Source organism: Myotis daubentonii, chromosome 9 (genome assembly GCF_963259705.1).
Source record: "Myotis daubentonii chromosome 9, mMyoDau2.1, whole genome shotgun sequence".
NCBI classification, from domain to species: domain Eukaryota; kingdom Metazoa; phylum Chordata; class Mammalia; order Chiroptera; family Vespertilionidae; genus Myotis; species Myotis daubentonii.
The window spans coordinates 13,198,430-13,219,871 of NC_081848.1; the positions used below are offsets into that span (position 1 = coordinate 13,198,430).

Consider the following 21,442-nt stretch of genomic DNA (forward strand, 5'->3'; position numbering starts at 1 on the left):
AGAAGGATTGTCATATAAGGCATTAAGGGTGCTCTGTCTATCAAAGCTTGGCCTAGAGCACCAAGCCAGGACAGCAATTCTATCATTAAAACAAATATTTCACTCAATACATAAAAACACTTAACTAGAATTTAGTACATAATCTTTAAATTCAAAGAATACCCAATGGAAAAAATAATGTCATTTAAAAATATGTAGCTTCTGCCTCACAATCTACAATAAAAAATGAAAAAAGGGAAAACAAACAGGGAAAAAGCAATGGAATATGACGGCTAACAGATGCCCACAACTCTACCTGGCTGTTGACCTTAATTGTCAAAATAGTAATGGGATAAAACTCACTACCCTCCCACATACCTAACTGAGCCTATATCTGTTAAATTCTAATTTTAAAAATTAATCATTTTGGGTGGAATATCTCTAAAATAGAGTGCTTATTCCAATTCTCTTAAATAGAACATCTAATATAAATTTAAATATTCTTGAAGACTAAAGCTAAAGTCTAACTTGTTAGGCAATTCATCACTAAAAGCACTAGAGAAACTTCAACATTATAAAATTTATTTAGTATGCTTTTCTTTAATGTCTGTAGTGTCTGGCAATTAGGAGCTCTGGCTATTTGCTTTTACTTCCTTCACTTATAAAGTGGAACTAATGGCAATACTTCTCTCCGGGAATTATTGCGAGACTTGAAAGAGTGATGACATGGAAAGAACTGGGAATCGTGACTTGCACACCTTTAAGTGCTTCCACCGAAGTTACGTATTGTTCTGCAGTAGCTAGTTTAAATACAGTTAAATGTTCCTGTCTTCTCCATTTAAAGATAATTTCATCTGTGACTTGGGTTGAAAATAGGCATAAATGTAGATTAGTAAGGGTGACTCATTGTTAGTAAGAAAAAAACACATAAAAATATACATCACTTTAAACTGCCATGTCTAGGCAGAGCAGATGATATAATTTGAACAACCCTCTGCAAGTGGGCTCACAAAGCAATGAAAATGTATTGCAGCGAGAGCTGGGAAAAGATGAGCCCGAGGAAAGATCGGCAATAGTTTGAGCATGCTTTTCTGCTATGGGCATCTTCTGCCTTCAGAAGTGACTGAGAGGGTGAGAAAATGAGCTGTACTTTTTTTAAAAAAATTTGTTGACAGTATTACATATGTTCTCCTTTTTCCCCATTGACCCTTTCTAGCCTTCCCCTGCCTCAGGCCTTCACCACACTGTTGCCTGTGTCCATGGGTTATGCATACATGCAGACAAGGTCTTTGGTTGATCTCTTCCCACCTGCCTTCCCTCTGAGATTCCACAGTCTGGATCCATGTTTCTGTCTCTGGATCTATTTTGATCATCAGTTTATGTTGTTCATTAGGTTCCACATAGGGGTGAGATCATGTGATAGTGTCTTTCTCTGACTGGCTCATTTCATTTAGCATAATACTCTCCAAGTCCCTCTATGCTATCTCAAAGAGTAAGAGATTCTTCTTTTTTACTGCTGCATAGTATTCCATGGTATAAATGTACCACAGCTTTTTTTTTATCCTCTCATCTACTGATGGACACTTGGGCTATTTCCAGATCTTTGCTATTGTAAATTGAACTGCTATGAACATAGGGGTATATATATATATTCTTTCTGATTGGTGTTTCAGATTTCTTAGGATATATTCCTAGAAGGATTACTGGGTCAAATGGCAGTTCCATAGTTAATTTTATACTATTGACAACATCACAGGACTACGGGGACAAACATTAGCAGTCTTAGCTCACCCTTCTTACTTTGAGAGGAGACGCTGAAAGGCAACACCATAGGTATAAGGGCAATAACATCAACATAAGGTGAATCAGAAGTAAATTTCCCCTCACAGACCTAAGCCCGGTGTTCATTGCTTGAGCTCTTAGCAATTCCCAACCAGAAGCACATGCAAAATTTCCCTATAGGAGAGTAACATCATTCTAGGTCACAGATTATTTCTATAATTTTGATACATAATATCTAGCACTCAAAATATAAAATAATTAGGCACACATGAGTCAAGTAACATGACTAAAAATCAAGTAAATAAAAAAACTATGTAATAGACCACATGGGATGTAGAGAATAGATTTATTAAGCAAAGAGTTTAAATTAACTATGGCTGATATATTTAAGAAAAGAAGAACAATATAAAATTTGTCAGATAAATGGGAACTTAAAAAACTATAGCCCTAACTGGTTTGGCTCAGTGGATAGCATGTCAGTCTGCAGACTAAAGGGTCCCAGGTTCGATTCCGGTCAAGGGCATATACCTTGGTTGCCGGCACATCCCCAGTAGGGGGTGTGCAAGAGGCAGCTGATCGATGTTTCTCTCTCATCGATGTTTCTAACTCTCTATTCCTCTCCCTTCCTCTCTGTAAAAAATCAATAAAAAAACTATAAACTGCTATAAGCAACATTAAGTATTAAATACATGGGTTTAATAGATGATTTTCATAACTGATTGGGGAGAGTATTAGTGAGTTAGAAGGCAGATCTCAAGAGAATATGTAAACTTAAGCTCTGATAATTAAACAGGAGCAAAATACAAAAGAGAATCTGTTGTAACCTTATCTATTGGTAAACTCTCAGGGAAACATACTTTAAACATATTATTTTTTAAAAAGCATAAACCTATTTCTAGTATTGAATAAATTCATTATTAGAATAGATCTACTACTAAATAGATTTAGGCATACATTTTAGCAATAATATTATGTAATATTTTTGGATATTATTGTTATAATAAAACAATGATTTACTAAAATTCCAGTATGTGCATTATCTAGGAGATTAAAAGTAAATTAAAATGGACCCTGGCTGGGTAGCTCAGTTAGATAAAGTGTCATCAAATGTGCCAAGGTTGCAGGTTCGATCCCTGGTCAGCGTACATACAAGAAGCAACCAATGGATGCATATATAAGTGGAACAATTGTTTTTCTTCCTTCCCCTCTCTCTCAAATAAATAATTTTTTTTTTTACAAACTAAAATGTGTTTAATGGATAAACATGAGAAGCAAGGATAAGTGGGCTCAGTATCTTGATAGCGAGTTCATATAATGCCTACGTACTTCTTTCTGAGTTCTTAGGTTTATCATCTTAGATATAGATTCTAGAGGTAGAACCTTTCAAATAAGTATACACACTTCAAGATGAAAAGTATTAATTAGAATTTTATGAATAAAAAATGATCAAGAATCACAGGGAATTAATCCAAGTTCTCAAATAGTTGTTTGTTTGTTTGTTTTTCTAAATACAGTCTTTGGCTGTACTCTCATGATGCTAACTAAATATTACTATATTTGCAAAGAATAAATCCCTTCAAATATTAAAATAATAGCATTAGGTTTCCTTTATAAATAACAACTACTTTTAAAGTAACTGGAAAATATTTATTTCATAATCTCAAAAATCCTGTAAGTTCATTAGAAGACTTAATTGAAACGTTAAGAAGCTAGAATTTAATGTGTATTGTACATTAATAGTCCTGCCTTTGAACTAAGCAGTTAAAAGAAATTCATAGCATTTCCCTGATTTGCAATTGAGATTGCTAAACACGTTAGTATTACAACATGACTATACAATGTTATTTTAAACTCTATTTCACAATCTCTATAATTGCTTCATTAAATAAAATGTACTGTTCTCCGAACTAATGAAGAAAATTTGCATTTTTATATTTATGTGATGAAATTCAATGGAAATATTTTTAAAAACTGAAATCTAGACATAAAACTTAGAGGTCTGGATACTAACACAGTTTTCAAAAGCTTTAAATCATGAAAATGTTACTTGTCTTCCTACTATATGTTTAATCACATACTCTAGTGAGACCTCAACCCAGCTTCCCTTTCCTTACTACCTTTTTTTAAAACAAAAAAGCACAGTGATAAATGTTTTCTTATTTTAATCAAAGAGTGGTTAAATTATTAGTAAAAGTTAGTCTTTACACACTAAAAACTCTATTCAAAATACTTTGAGCCCTAACTGGTTTGGCTCAGTGGATGAAGTGTCTACCTGTGGACTAAAGGGTCCCAGATTCGATTCCGGCCAAGGGCACATGCCCGGTTTGTGGGCTCAACCCCCAGTAGTGGGTGTGCAGGAGGCAGCCAATCAATAATTCTCTCTCATCATTGATGTTTCAGTCTCTCTTTCCCTCTTTCTTCCTCTCTGAAATAAAAAAAAGTATATTTAAAATACTTTGGTAATATTAGGTTCACAAGTTAATGAACAGCATGAAATCATATTTTTTAGTGAAATTACCAGATAGCTAATTCAAACAAAAGAGAGAATGTGAAGCTGATTTTACTTCTCTTCAGTTGTGTATATTTTAAGATATAAGAAAACCAGACTTCCTCTAGAGAGGGAAACATGGAATAGGCAGATTGCAGCATTAGTATAACATCATATTGAGAAAGTAAAAAAAAAAATATTCTTAGTCACTATTTTTAAAAGCAATTTTAATTAAAGTCATTTTGGGCTGAATTTTTAGAATTTATTATATAAACAGATCATATTTGTGTATTATGCTTTGTAGATTCAGTCTATAACTATCATGAGTTTCATTAGAGTTCTTATCTATAATAATAAGAGAGTAATATGCTAATTAGACCAAATGTCCTTCCAGATGTCATTCCAGATGTCCTTCCGGGCGAAGCCAGGGCCAGAGGGAAGTCGGGTCCTGGGTGCCAGAGGGAAGCTGGTGCCGACAGCTGGGGGAAGGAAGGCCTACTCCTGCACAAATTTCATGCATTGGGCTTCTAGTAGAAAGGTAATTGGCTTGAAGTGAAGAAATGAAATGCTATATTCTCTGTGTGTGTGTGTGTGTTTAGTTAAAAAAGTTAACCCAGTCAATTTTACAGTTAATGTTTCAAGGATATTATCAACCATTTACAAGCAATTATAATAATAATTCAGTTTCCTATTCCCCATCATGACAGGTGCCTCAAAAATTTAGAAGGCATATAAAAATTATCAATCTATTTCTCAAAATTTGTGAGGTTTGGGGAGTTTTCTTTTGAGCAAGTATTACAACTCAAATGGCTTAAATTTTAAATAGCCTAAAAACTTGGATATTTTAAAATAAACAATCAACTGATCACATATCAATTCTAATGTGACACCCAAATATTTTTAATAAATGATTATTTCAATAAATTTAGAAATGTTCCCATGGCACCAAGTTAGAAGCCAATTCAAAATCAAATTAATGTACCAAAAGAAAACAATCCCAAACCATGAAATAATATAAAATAATAATGAAGCTAAAATTATCAAGGTGGTCTTAATATTTTGGATTCTCCTCCTGCATTCTTATTAAATCTTTATGGACATTTCCTCTCCTGGATTTAATAAGACTGTCTGATTCATGAGACAGAGCTAATGGTGTCTCCCACAAATAACAATATAGAGGAGCACGCTGTAAAACACAAGTCCCTGCTTTTGTTCTTTGGTCACTTACATTGCTTTGACAAGGATGAATCAATACAAACATATCTCCTGCAAAAGAAAATCCAACATAGAAAACCCATCCCAAATGATAACACTCCCCGGCTGGTAGTCTTGGAAATGTAAGAGCTGGTACGAATGCAACGTGGAATGTGTCTATTTGCAGTTTGCAGCTGATCTGAGACAGCTTCCTTGCGTTTGCCTGTTTCTCCTGACCCTGATAGAAGTGCCATCCTATACTTGATTATCTAGATAATTATGTCTTGACTTGAACTAGGTGTTGTTGTTTTTTAATGCTCCATGATTTTCTGTTTTCACCACTGGTAGGAGTTTTCTCTTTCTACGTTTTAAAATGATCAAGTATAAACATATATGTGCACACTAAAGAGTAGTAATAAAAGGAATAATTGCACACTATGACCCCTATGTCCATTTTCCCTACTGCCTCCTCCCTCTCGTCATCACTTTCTTTCCCTTTGAATTAAGCACCATCACGAATTTTGTATTTATCATTCCCTTTCTTTTTTTTACATTTTTCCCATCCATGCAAGTATTTCTAAACAGCACATGTTTTCAAATTTTCCCAGTTGTGAAATGTAATTAAATGCAGTAAAACTACAGCATTCCTCTATGACTTGCTTCTTTTGATCAATAGTATGCTTTTGACATTCATCCATGTTGATGTTAATAGCTGAAGTAATTCATTTCCCCAACTGTATAGTATCCCAAGGGGTAAGTATATCCAGTAGGTGGATATTTCAGCTATTTCCAGTTTGAGATTATTTTGAAAAGTATTGCTGTAAATAATCGTGTGTGTAACTTCTGCTACACGCGCACAAATGCTTCCCTGGAGCAAATGCCTCGCAGAGCGATTGCTGAGTGGTAGAAAAGGCATAAAGTGAACCTTGCTGGTTAATGCCAAGGACATTATACCATTTACACTCCCACCAGCTGCGTGTGAGGTTTGCTTCAGCACCATAGCCTCACCAACAGTGGCACTGTCAGACTTTCGAAGTTGTGCCACACTAGTAGCAAAAAATTATTACTATTTGCAAAAAAAAAAAAAATTGTTCTCCAAGTCAAAAAATCTAAATAATAAATTTATAGTTTTACTAGAGGCCTGATGCATGAAATTCATGCAAGAGCCTCAGCCCTTGCAGCCCTGGCTTCATCCGGAAGGTCGTTCATCTGTCTAGTCTAATTAGCATATTATGCTTTTCGTAGTATAGATAGTGTTATCTTTGACATTTAACCTATCCAGAATTGCTTTATGTGCAGACTCATGAACTAGGTATTTAATTTTAATATTTTTTTACATGGATAACCAATTATCCCAAGCCATTTATTGAATAGCCCATCCTTTGATAAAAGTCACCATTGTCATTTATCAAATCCTCTTTTTCTCTGATGTCCTGAAGTCTCATTAAGAGATGTTTGGTTTTTGGGTTCCTGATTTATCTTTTGTAGAATTCTTTAGAACTACTGTGTCTGAGAATTGATTAATGTCTTTTAATAGTTCAAAATTTTTTTTCTTTTTGCATTGCCTCTATTAAGTCCATTTGGAACCTCAATTGGACATATATTACATCTTCTCACTCCTCCATGACTCCTTCATATTTTACATTTTATATTCTCTGATTCATATTTTACCATTTTTGTCTCAGAACTTAATATGGATAATTTCTTCAGTTCTAACTTTAGGTGTACTAGTTTTTGCTTCAGCTATGTCTAATCTGCTTTTAAATTCATCCACTGAGCTTTTTAAAAAAACATTATGTTGACTCCATACAAGTTCTCTGGTTCTTTTTCAAATCTACTGTTTCTGCCACACATTTTAAAACTTCACTTTTATTTCTTTAATTATATTAACTATTGTAGTTTTTATTCTGCCTGAAAATTGTGATATTTGACAACACTCCAGTTCTGTTTTTCTCATCCTATCTATAGTGCTTTGTTTTCCAGAGTGAATGTGTGTGTTTTTGCTTGTTTGTTTTATTTTGTTTCATTTTGAATATCAGCCACTGATTTTCCAGAGAATGTTATCTGTGGAAAGTCTCTGAAGGTGAGATTGAAGTTGTCTTCCTCCGGAGAGGAAATACTGTTTCCTACTCTCACTGTTAATGACAGAGCACTTCATTTAAGTTCACCACTTAAATCTTGTTCAATCTGTAGCCACATGTGACTGGCACATTTCTCTCTTTTCTACAACTTCAGTGTTGTGCTTAGTAATCTTTAAACAACATTTAAAAAACGGTTAACCCTGCATTTTAATAATTCCATCAGAAGGGACCCTCAGGGATTAATTTGCTATAATGCCAGAACTAGAAATGTACTCATATTTTAAGACTTTATTTTCTCTAATTTTTTTTTAACTCATAGTTAGTGAGCTGTTATAAAGGGGCTGCCTTAAATTCAAGGTTACATCTCCGAATGCAAGATTTCTGGTTTATAAGGACTCAGAACGACAACACGTTTGGGATCCACCAGATTCTGGCAAAATGATAGCTATGTGACCTAATCCATTCTCACTGGTAGTTATCAGACTGCAGGGAGCCATCAGTACCACAAAGCGCACAGCTCACCAAAGGTTACATTTTCCATTTTTAAAGTTTCCTCAGTTACTGGGCTCCAACCTTCAAGCTCTGTCACATAAAAATTGCAGAAGGAACCCTGAGGCCCGAGGCTGTGTGAGGGATAGCTGTACACCACTCACAGGAAGTTGCCCAGGTCCATTTTCTTACTTTTGTTCCTCATTTTTTGGATTATTTCTCTGACTCTGATTCTGACCATCATTCATGCTTGGATTTGGTAACCTGGTCCCCGAAAACAAGTTCTTCCCTTTGATCTAATCCTTTAGCTCCTTTGTTCCCCCTCCATGGTAATTTGCCTTCCACACACCTTTTCCTGTTTTAGATCGAATTCCATTTGTTCTGGTCCTGGCACTGTGAGTCAACTCTAGCTATCCCTCATCTTCCTTGAGCACGTGACTTATCTAGATCTGTGTTACAGTACGTAGGATGCAGAAGGGAATGTCTCGCTCCCTTCAGTTAAGCACGCACTACTACTCAAAGCGTCGTGTTGAGAGAGCTACCTGGATGGGCCTCCCGTCAGGTGTCAGCACCTCTTCTGAAAGCTCCATCATCTTCAGGGCCATGAGCGCAATGGGCTTCGCATGGCAGAGGCTTTTTCTGTGCAGTCCTGCAGCGACGCAGTATGCATCACCTATTGTTTCCACCTGCAGCAATCAGATAAATCAAATGCAAACATGTGATAAACGGCCGGAATAGAAATGATTAGTTATCTGCAATCACAAATGTTGCTGAAAAGCATGTCAGCAAAACACCGGCAAATTAAGCAATTAGACCACTGAGAATAATCAGAGCCGAGTTTGCAAACAGCCTCTGTCAAATGCTGGCATCTCATGCCAGGGCTGCTCATCAACGTTATCACTATGGATGATCCCTGAAATCAAGGACAACTGGAACATAAAATAATATGCTCTGCAAAAGAAGAATCGTCAGTATTTTATCCAAGCAGTTTCTAAATAATGACCTTTTCCAAAGCCACCTGCTCATCTTCCTCAAACCTTCAATAGTGGCTATATTTGAGATGAGTAATTCCTGTGCACAATCCCATGCATAGTCCCATCATTAAAGAGTTAACAGGCACTGTGAGAGTCTCTCTGACCCTGTTCTAATTCTGTTGTCAGCATCCATGCTGAATTGCCATTGCTTTTGTTCAATATTTTAAATATTGACCCCAGGTTAAAATTCCCAAATTTCCAAAGCATAGAATAGGCATAAAAATTGGGGCACACCTTATTTTCAGAGGAAAGTTCACTAGTTATCCAAAGTAAATACGATGGTAAAATCTTCAAGTGTTCTAATATTTTTTAAAAAACATATTTTATTGATTTTTTACAGAGAGGAAGGGAGAGAGATAGAGAGTTAGAAACATCGATGAGAGAGAAACATCGATCAGCTGCCTCCTGCACATCTCCTACTGGGGATGTGCCTGCAACCCAGGTACATGCCCTTGACCGGAATCAAACCTGGGACCTTCCAGTCCCCAGGCCGACGTTCTATCCACTGAGCCAAACCGGTTTTGGCAAGTGTTCTAATATTTTAATTAGAGAAAAGAGATGAAATATTGTATAAAATGCTCAATTCCAATATCATATTTTCTCTGTAGCCCTCCATGGCCCTCTATTAGTTCCTAGTAGAACAAATCCTTTCTTCTATTCTGTTTTAGCACTTTCCACACCACTTTGCTATAGTTTTAATCATAGGCTATAATCAACATGTATCTATGTATAATTAATATATACTCCTGGTTATGATGTAAGCTCTTTAAAAATGCAATATCTGTTTTTTTATCTTTGTATTCACAGGGCTTATATGGTGTTAAAATATAGATATTTAACAAATATCCACCAAATGAATAAATTAATCTACCATGTTTACCATGATTATAACAACAGACATTCTAATTGTTTTCTCATTTCACTTTTTCCCCCCATGAGAGTCATGTAGATCTGCGTAGGAAAAAAATGCCTTTAAATGACCAGACATGCTTTATCCTAAATATGCCAAGAATTATAAGATATTCTATTAGTTAAGATCTAATAGCAATAATTAAATATCACTTGAATGTATTCTAATACTATAGATGTATTAAAAGATGTATTGTACTGCATTAAATTCTGTGACCATTAACTTAGACAATATGATGAGAAAACTTAAGAAGCCTAAGAAACCAAAATTATCACTTGCTTATCAGAATCTTATCAGGAAACACACATAAAAAATGATTCCAATACCCTTAGGCCTATAATGAAGTTCAAAATTTTCACTTCAAGATCTGTTTTCTGGTGCCAGAAAAATGGAAATAAAATCATATAAGAACAGACAGATGAGGCAATGTGAATTGGCAAAGAATTTATTCCTAAGACTACAATAGACTCCCCCCAAAGAATCTCCACTCAGAAAGACACTCAGCAAATAATAAACGTTAATATGTGGCCATTTATTATTTCTTCCTTTGAAACACAAAACCCTTTGCTAATTCTCATATTTATCTCATCTTTTTGTATTCCTACACAATTTTAAAATCTAGAACACTGTTAGCTATGTACTTTAAAACTAACTTCTGATTTCCGGATATTAGAACACATAGTCAATTTATTTGTATAAACTGAATTGTGTCACAGTCACTCTGTGCATATGTGTTCCTGGAGCACGATCTCTTCTTGAAATCCCTACTGTCATCATTTTCCTCAGTAGCATCATCTCCATTATCTTTTCAGCAAAAGTTTATTGAGTACCACTAAATGTGCATTTCCAGAAATTGTACCAAAAGAGTAAGGATTAGTTATATGTTGCACTTTCTCCATGGGAGTATCCTATATAATAAAATCCTAATATGCAAATCGACTGTATAGTGGAACAACCAGTTGCTATGACGTGCACTGACCACCAGGAGGAAGACACTCAATGCAGAAGCTGCCCCCTAGTGGTCAGTGCACGCCTACAGGGGGAGTGCCACTCAGCCAGAAGCCGGGGCTGACAGCTGGTGAGTGCAGCAGCAGTGGGGGGAGCCTCTCCCGCCTCCTCAGCAGCGCTAAGGAGTCCATCTGCCGGCTTATCCTCCAAGGGGTCCCAAACAGTGAGAGGGCGCAGGCTGGGCTGAAGGACCCCCCCTCCAAGTGCACGAATGCCATGCACCAGGCCTTCTAGTGTAACATAATAGTGCAGATAAGATGAACCAATATGTTACTAATTGATATAAAACATAAATCTAATAAGTAGAAGATAAATATGTACACAACATAAATATAACAAATTCACATTAAAACTCATACATATCGTGTAAGATTTGATAGCTTTTAATTCGCAAATATTTGAAGTTAGAATAGCAATCAGAAATAACAGGATCAAGAAAGAGTCAATAAATGGACACAAAAAAGAATGGCCCTTAGTAAAATGTAACATTCTTACAATTATTCATAAACACCCAAAATAAAATTTAAAAAAATCTAAAAGATGTGTCCACCATACTAGGCTAGACTGTGCTGCATTAACAAAATAACCTCCAAACCTGAATTCCCTAAAATAACAAGGGTTTGTTTCTGATTCGTGCTACATATTCATGTGGGTTAAAAGCCTGGGGCAGAGGAGAGAAAGACCTTGCTATGTCTCTTCACTCAGAGGACAAGGCTAACAGCACCTCCTCACCTGGAGCTGGTTGTCATGACAGAGGAAAGGAAGCTCTGACAAATTATACGCTAGCTTTTAAAGCTGTGCCCAGATGTGACATATATAGCTTCTTCTCAAGATTTATTCACTAAAGAAAGTCACACGGCTATATGCTTAACATAAAGAGGATGGGGAAATGCTACCAATCTTGTGCCCATAGAAGAGCCAGTAACATTTGGCAAATAGCACTAGTGAATAATGAATGAATAGGGAATAGTTCAAAAGTTTTCATATACCCAGGTGTCTGTAAAGAACAGGCAGTATATCTTGTGTGATGTTTTTCTTTCCTTGCAGATGTATTCAGCATCTTAACCTGAAAATCTTGGCTGAAATACTACCACCTTAGTGATGCAGTTTTCCATTAAAGCTCCATGCTTTTCTCTAAAAAAACATTACTATCAGGTCTATACATGTTCAGCAGAATTAAGTATATGTGAAAATTCTAGTGGCTTCTACTCAAAATCATTAGTTGACTTTGCCTCATGAGGAGCTGCCGAAGTGAAAGCATTATGTATCAATTACAACTGATCTTGAGGATATTTCCTTGAGTTAAACCAAAGTAAAACAAATGGAAATTGTGAACGTACTACAAAAAAAGCTGCCATAAAGTTGACTATGTTTTGAATTCCTTTATAATTGCTTCAGTGTTTTTAAAATAAAATTTTAAATACAATGGATCACCTAAAATAGTGCACTTCCTTTATTTTCAGCCTCTCCAACCTGCTCTTAAATAAGAATGAAAATAAGGATGGCTATGCATGGAGATAGAAAAAACAGTGCTATGCAAATGTCTGCAAACTTTATATTCTTTCTGAACATAGAAGAGGAGGTTTAAATACTAAAAATACTATGTACAAATGTTGTCCCACAATTATTTTTATAGCTGTCTTTATCAAACTTTAAAGAAGTGGCCTATCTCAATATAGCTTCTTCTCAATCCCTTATTGTCAAAATTCTCTCATTTCAGAAATAAGATTTTTTAAAAATTTTTAAAAAATATATTACATTGATTTTTTTTTACAGAGAGGCAGGGAGAGGGATAGAGAGTTAGAAATATCAATCATCTGCCTCCTGCACAGCTCCTACTGGGGCTGTGCCCACATCCAAGGTATATGCCCTTGACTGGAATCGAACCTGGGACCTTTCAGTTCCCAAGCCGACGCTCTATCCACTGAGCAAAACTGGTTAAGGCAGAAACAAACTTCTTACATATTCACTCCGTTTATTTACTTTAGTTTTATTTATTTATTTATTTATTTATTTTTATTTTTATTGTTGAAAGTATTACATATGTCCCCTTTTCCCCCCATTGACCTCACCACCCCATCCCACCCCCAGGCCTTCACCACTCTATTGTCTGTGTCCATGGGTCATGCTGTATAAGCATATGAATTCATTGGTTGATCTTTTCCCTTCTCCCTCCCCACCTTCTCATGCCTTCCCTCTGAGGTTTGACTGTCTGTTTGATGTTTCTATATCTCTGGGTCTATTTATGTTCATCAGTTTACGTTGTTCATTAGAGTCCACATATGAGTGACATCATGTGATACTTGTCTTTCTCTGACTGGCTTATTTCTCTTAGCATAATTCTCTCTGGTACATCCATGTTTTGCAAATGGTAAGAGTTCTTTCTTTTTTACAGCTGCATAGTATTCCATTGTGTAGATGTACCACAGTTTTTTAATCTACTTATCTGCTGATGGGCACTTAGGCTGTTTCCAAATATTAGCTATTGTAAATTGCCCTATTAAAATACCAATGTCATATTTCACAGACCTAGAACAAATACCCCAAAAATTTATATGTAATCAAAAAACACCTCGAATAGCCACAGCAATCTTGTAGCCTGTCCTGAGATATCTGAACTCTTTCACTCCTAGTTGATATGAACCTCAGGAAATCTGCATGGAAGCCAATAAGCATGGTTGTTGGAGGGTTTATTCCAAAAGGTGGTGTCCCAGAATGTGGGTACATTTTAATTGATGAATCTTGTACCCTCACTCAAGTGCCACTGCATTTGCCCAAATGTGGGTTCCCACTGGAGGAGGGCCCTGCCAGCCTGAGCATTCACTGCCCCTAAATCCAGACTGAAGGAAGTCCTTGAAGGCATCATATCCAGTGGCCACAACCTTACCACCTCCTTTACCCCTAACACTTTATTTTCTTTCACAACTTCTATTCCTCTCCCCATGGACATCATTCCATCATCTTCACTTGTACCTCCTCCTCCACCACCTTTTCTTTTTCCAGGATCCCTGTCTTTCCACCTGCTTTTCATCCACCACTTCCATCACTCTCCTAATCTATTTAGCTGCCATTGAGAAGATGGCATATTTGCCAGGCAAACCCCCATACCAGCTATTGCCTGAGACTTCTATTCCACTGTAAACCAGGTCTCTGTAAGGCATTGCACCCAACATTAACAGGGTGTGGTGGGGTGCTTCCCTCCTGAATGCAGATCACTCACCAGTACCAGAGATTCCAGAGAAAACTGAGGCATCACAGGTGATGACTGGCAGGATGGGGTAGCCTGAATATTGCCACAGCCCTGTGACCTAACGCTAAAGAAGGAGCAAAGGGTCAGAATACTAAGTAAGAGTTTTATCAATTGTTTAAATTATATCTAATTTCTACATTTTGGGGAAACTCTGAAATTATTTCCCAGGAATTGTCCTCTCAGAAAGCTTTTCAAATGCAACTCTCAGGACCCCCTGTGTAAGAATCACCCAAAAGTACTTGGTAAAAATTAGATCCCCATGCCCCACCTAAATCAGACTCCCAGCTATAGGCATTTTCACGTGTATTTTATGGTGTATTTTATGATTCTCAAAATTTGAAGACTTGTGGTATATGATGTGAGTTAAAAATATTACAACATTTATCTAGATAGTCACTTCTTTTAAGAGCCAATGAGCTTTCAGAAAAGAGAAAAGCACTTCTATCCTGAACTCCAGCCATTCATTCCTATATACTCCTCTCTCTTTCACTCTACCCATAGGGACAATAAACTTCTCCAGATACTTCCTTATTTGTCAGAACCTTAGATTACAACTTCTGGTCCCCACACATACACCCCAAATGCTAGCACAGTAGATATTCAATGATCCAAAGTAAGTTTGTTGAGTTTAATTAAATACTTCCAAGTGAATTGTGCATAATGGTTTAGCAATTCAAATGTAAACAACTTTAAAAATTTACTAACAAAGCTTCAAAAAGATCTTCATTCCTTAAAAATAAAATCTATCTAATTACACTCACTTTAGTTGATGTTTCTGACCCAAATACTACTTCTCTTAAGGAAGTCTCTGTAGTGCTCAGCTGATACAGCATCGAAAAGGAGGTCATGGATATAAATAGAACAGTGATTTAGCCTGGGAACTATTCCCAAATGAGGGAAAATAGAACCCAAATGACTGCCTATCAAAGAAAGCTCTTTTCCTGATAAAGCTCTCAGTAGATCTATCAAAGTACATTTCAGTTCTGCCCAGGAATCTCAATCATGAAGAAAATACTGTTGCCAGGCTCCAGGTTGTTTATCATGATTATTGAATACCGAGGCAGATTAGCAAAGAAAAATACATCCAAATACCCAGTCAAAATTTCTTTCTAAATTCTCAAGTTAGATGTGGGAGACTGAACAATTCTTTCCCTTGTATAGTAAACCTTCTTCTAAGATCTTCACTAGTATGACTCCAATGTCCACTTTTATTCACCACTATCACTTTAATTTAGTCCATGTCCCAATCACAATGAATAACTCAATGATCTTTACAAACTTTCTATACTTCCCACCCCTGCATTTATATTCAGTTACTATCCAAAATCTATCCATTCACTTTTTATAAAAATAAGTACTGAGTCTATTATTTTTAAAAACAAAGTTTCCAGAGATTCTTGATTTACCAGAATTATAAACATTTTCCCAGAATATGGTGAATGTCTGCTATAATTTTTAGTAAACATATAATGAATTCTAAACAATGTTAGTTGTTGTCAAAACAGTGAAGTTTCAAGGCTTATTATATAGTTATGGTAATCAAGACAGTGTGGTGTTGGTGGAAGAATAAGCAAATTCATCAGTGGAACACAATAGAGATCGCATAAATATACCCCCAATATAGTCAACTAATCTTTGAAAAAGGTAGAAAAACAACATATGGAGCAAAGGTAGTCTCTACGACGAATGATACTGGAACAACTGGACATCCACAAGGAAAAACAAAAAAAAACAAAAAAAAGAGGATCTAGACACAGACCTTCCACCCTTCACAAAAATGAACTCAATATGATCACAGACATAAATATAAAATGGAAAACTATGAAACTCCTAGAAGATAACATAAAAGGAAGCCTAGACCACCCTGGGTATTGTGATGCCTTTTTGGATACAATAACAAAGACAAAGACACAATCTATAAAAGAAAAACCTAATAAGCTAAACTTTATTAAAATTAAAAACTTCTGCACTATGAAAGACAATATCAAGAGAAGGAGAAGACAAGCCACAGATTGGGAAAACATATTTGGAAAAGACACAACTGATAAAGGACCATTATACAAAATATTTAAAGAACTCTTAAAATTCAACAATTAAAAAAATCTGATTTTTTAAAAATGATACAAACACCTTACCAGACATGACACCAAAGAAGATATACAGATGGAAAAAGTTAATATGAAAAGATCTTCACATCATATGTCATCAGGGAAACACAAATTAAAACAATCCTGAGATACACCACTACACATCTATTAAAATGGCCAAAATCCAGAACACGAACAACACTGAATGCTGATGAAGATGTGAAGCAACTGGAACTCTCATTCATTGCTGCTGGAAATGCAATAAGGTACAGTCTATTTGGAAGACATTTTGGTGATTTCTTACACAACTAAACATATCCTTACCATATGATTCAGGAATTGTGCTCTTTGGTGTTTACCTAAAGGTGTTGAAAACTTATGTCCACACAGAAACCTACACACAGGTGTTTATAGCAGCTTTGTATAAAATTGCCAAAACGTGGAAGCAATCAAGATGACTTTTCAGTACATAAACAGGTAAATAAATTGTGGTACATCCAGGCACAAAATATTATTTGGCACTAAAGAGAATGAACTATCAAGCCATGACAACACAAGGAGACTTAAACACACATTACTAAGTGAAAGAAGCAAATCTGAAAAGGCTACATGCTGTGCGATTCCAGCTATATAAATTCCTGGGAAAAGTAACACTGTGAGGACAGTAAGTAGACCAGTGGTTGCCTGTGATTGAGGGGATGGGTTGAACAGGTGAAGCAGAGATAACTTTTAGGGCAGTTAAAATACTCTGTATGATATTATAATGATGGATATATGCCATTATACATTTGCCTTAACCCACAGACTGTGAAATATGAGAGTGAGCCCCAAGATAAACTATGAATTTCGGGTCTTGCATCAATGTAGCTTCATCCTTGGTAAAAATGTGCCATTCTGGTGAGTGATGTTGATAATTCCGAAGACGATGGGGCAGGATGTATATGGGAAATCTCTGTACCTTTCTCTCAATTTTATTGTAAACACAAAACTGCTTTAGGAAAAATAAAGTCTTTTTTCTTGAAGTAGATAGGACAGCCCAGTTAGTAAATCAAGTGGAAATATTAAAAATTCACTTTTTAAATAACCATAAGCTAACGTCCATAAATCCCAATAGCCTCAGGTATCTATGGAATTACTTTCTTTTATCCAGATGAATTACAGTTTAGAAAACAAGCCTTCCCCAACCCCTCTTCCATGAGCCAAATTTGTCACATTTCCACATCCACCTTTCAAGTCATTTTTTTTCTGAAAGTGTCCCCAATCCTTCAGTAGGATATCATCTTTGCTTCTTTTAGAACCCCAATAAAACTTGGCTTCTACACCTCTTATACTGCAGTCATTGTGTTTGTACTTTTTTATTATCATCCTGTTTAGATGGCTAAGTCATTTAACTTTGAAGACAAAGACAATATGTTGGCTATCTTTTTTTTTTAAGTCCCACAGGGACTAGCAGAGTGCTAGTATAGTAGACACTTCAAGAATTATGACTGAGTCAAATTGTATTATAAACATCTCTATCAAGAGCTATGTCAATAGAGATAATGTATAAATTACCTTTAAAACTCAGTAGTTGTTAAATGACTCCAAAATATGTCTATTCTATCAACTCAGGTTAAGTCTACATAATGCCAAAATAAGAACATATTCCAGTGATTGGGCAAACAATGGAATGGAAGTATTTCCACTAACTAGACAAACTTGACCAGTTCACTCAGAGTTTTAATATTGACTTAAGCCTCTTGTATCTTGCCAGCCCAGGTAAGGTATGTATTTAAATTATGGCAAAACTATCTTTATGTTCTACTTTTGTCTAATAACTATCCAAACCTATACCCCACCCTATTTTAAAGTGATTTTTAAGGCCGAAACCGGTTTGGCTCAGTGGATAGAGCGTCGGCCTGCGGACTGAGGGGTCCCGGGTTCAATTCCGGTCAAGGGCATGTACCTGGGTTGCGGGCACATCCCCAGTGGGAGATGTGCAGGAGGCAGCTGATCGATGTTTCTCTCTCATCGATGTTTCTGGCTCTCTATCTCTCTCCCTTCCTCTCTGTGAAAAATCAATAAAATATTTTAAAGTGATTTTTATAAAGCAAATCTACTTGCATCACACTGCCATTCAAAAATCTTTAATGATGTCACAATTGCTGGAACACTCCTATGATTAAGACCAAAACTCTTGAAATGGCTAAAACATGTGTAGGTTTTAGCTCCTAATTACTTCTGTATCATTTATATTGTGCTAATCTTAATTTCTTCAGTTTCTTTAGTTGTGAGACTTCCCAGAGAAGCCTGATGGGATAGAAAAGGACTGAGCAATGCTAACTCTACTACCTATCAGCTTTGTGAGCTCAAACAAGCTGTTTAACCTTTTAAAAATCTCATTTTATTCTTCTGTGAATGGGAGATAATATCTATTTTTCAAAGTTTCTGAAAAGATTAAAGAAGATAATTTTATAACCTTCTAGTAATAATTTGTAATTTTAATTAATCATTAACTAGGCATTGTTTAATTATTTAATGTCAATCCCTAATGCTCAGTTATAAGCAACTAACAGTATGAAACGTGACTGTCTTACCTACCATTTTGCCCTTCTGCCTAATTTGGTACTTAGAACACAGACAATAATCAATAATTATTGGTTAAATATAAAATAAATCAATAATCATATAAAGAATTTAGCATGATATCTGGCACATTTGAGGCACTCAACAAATATTAGCCTTACTATAGATTGGATGTGTCCCCCCAAAATTCATTTGTTGAAACCTAATCTGCAATGTGATATTTGGTTGTACGACTTTTGGAAGGCAATTGGGGACCTTTGTAAGGGCTCGACCCTCATCAATGAGATTAGTGTCCTTCTAAAAGAGACCCCAGAAAGCTCCTTGTCCCTTCTGCCACATGAGGACACTGCAAGAAGACAGCCATCACTAAAGCAGCAAGTGGGCCCTCACTAGACACCTCATCTGCCAACACCTTGATTTTGGACTTCCCAGCCTCCAGAACTGTGATAAATAAGTTTCTGTTGTTTAAAAGCCACCTCCTCTATGGTCTTTTTGTTTTAGAAGCCTGAATGGACTAAGACAATCAATCTCCTTCCCTCCCTTCACAGCAAATTCCTCAAGACACTCTCTCTAGCCTTAGTCTTCTCTCATATAAATGGCTCCAGCTGTATCACCTGCAACAAAAATGTGAGACCAATACCACTGTTTCCAGTTTATAGAAATAGAAGCTGGGCACAGATCGGTCATGTGACTTAAGTAAAAAGGACAGAATAAAAATGATATCTAATACCCTTCCCCCTATATTTCACTGTCATTGATTGCACTGTCATACGCAGCTTCAATAGTGCTGGTCTGACTTCTTCCTAATGGTCAAAGCACCTTCTTTTATCCGAGGTCTGAAATAGGACCTACAGTTTACAAGGCAGTGACACTAGTAATAAGTGGAAAAGGGAGAAGCATACGGTTTTATTTTTATGACAACGGGAAAAAAATCTGTACAATATCAAACTTTGAAAGTCAAAGGAATATATTTTAGAATATTCCTTTTCATTATTTTAAGAAAAGCATTATTTTAATAGGTAGCTTTCATTGATTTCAACACATAGGCACATACACACTCACACACACCACCTGGATCAGCCATCTAACAAGAATTTTGCCTCAGTGATTTCTTAGTTTTCCAACTTGTTCAAAGCCATGTTAACAATTCAAAGCTTGGAAAATGCATCAAAATATATAAACATTCACCACCAAACACTCGAATTTAAGATAAAGTTACATTATCATTTCTTCCACTTTAAAAATGTTTATAAAATAAACATATACCGAAATCATTTACCATGCACGAATAACCTATTAATAGGGAGTCAGAAGGATTGATTTGCACTTTGGGGACATGTTCCTAGCCAACCAAATACAGCTCCAACACTGAGTATCTAGAATCTAGAATCTCATAGAATGAAATGACTTTGTGAGAATTTCTGCTGTCAATCCCATCAAAAGATTGTAGCTTGTGTTTTAATCATTCCAATGACCAGATCTTACAGCTGCAGCCAATGTATTTCATTGTTGGGACACTGACTTTCATAAGGATCTTCCACTAAGCTGAAATTTCTAACTTCTGCATAAATATCCTCTCTATTCTCCTTGAGCCAGAGAGAACAAATCTTTATAAAGGCCACACATACTAATAAGTAGTGCAGATTTGTTGAATGTCTTTAAAAAGGAGGCTAGTTATATTCTTAACTCTAGGCTAAAATTCAAATTGCAATTTAAAAATTTAAGCTCACCCTCCAACTATTATGTCAAGGGTCTCTTGTTCATAATAAAAAGGTCTTTTGCTATTAGCTTTTTTCACCCTGTGAACAATCCTGTGACATACTGTTGTTCTCATTTTAAAGGTATAAAATTTTCCTGGGGATTGTCAAAGTTACAGGATACCAATTTATGAAGTATACATAGATAAATGCTAGAACAATCTTTGGTCCTATTTCTGCCTCTAACTAATTAGGAACACTAGCTATCTGATTCATAAATGATTTCTGCCGTTATTTTCTAAAATACAAGCTTTTAGCTGAATCAGAACTAAATTCCAATAATATCTCTGCCACTTGCTACACCTATCTTCAAAAAGGACATAACAGCACCCATCCCTCAGGGATCTCCTGGAAAACAAATATCACAATTAAGGCATCTTCCACTGCATCTGGAACACAGTTTGTATTGAGTAAATGTGAATTCCATCACTTTAGTTCCATGTTGCATTAAGGAATCTGTACCCTTTAAATCACTGTTGTTAATTGGTAAACAGAGGGAGGATTGTGTACAATGTTTCTCCTACAGCACAGCATTCATTAAAGGTTTAGTGAAAAAGGCAATAGAAACTATCAAATTCAATACAATTTGCTGATGGCATTGATGCTATCCTATCAGGTAAGTGTAAGTGAGAAGTCTCTGGTCTAGATCAATTTCTATTTTCATAAACTCATACAATAGCCAGGCATGATAAACCCTAATGGGAACATAACTGACATAGTCCCATTCTGAAGCATGCCAGAAATCCTCTGCTAAAGGAACTCCGGGTAAAATAAATTGTTACTTAATGACAATAATTCTTTATGAAGAAAAGTTGGTA

The 21,442-nt window shown here is 35.9% G+C and overlaps 1 protein-coding gene across 2 annotated transcripts in view; it reads right to left on the reverse strand.

Moving 5' to 3' along the window:
* The window catches only part of GUCY1A2 (guanylate cyclase 1 soluble subunit alpha 2), a 286,323-nt gene that overhangs the window by 77,126 nt on the left and 187,755 nt on the right, over positions 1-21,442 (reverse strand). For both annotated transcript variants that reach the window (XR_009454357.1, XM_059707959.1), the window contains exon 6: positions 8,556-8,699. Coding sequence is in view for 1 of the 2 variants with exons in the window: in XM_059707959.1 (XP_059563942.1) it covers positions 8,556-8,699 (144 nt within the window). In the remaining variant the exon portion in view is untranslated. The remainder of the gene's footprint in view (positions 1-8,555; positions 8,700-21,442) is intronic.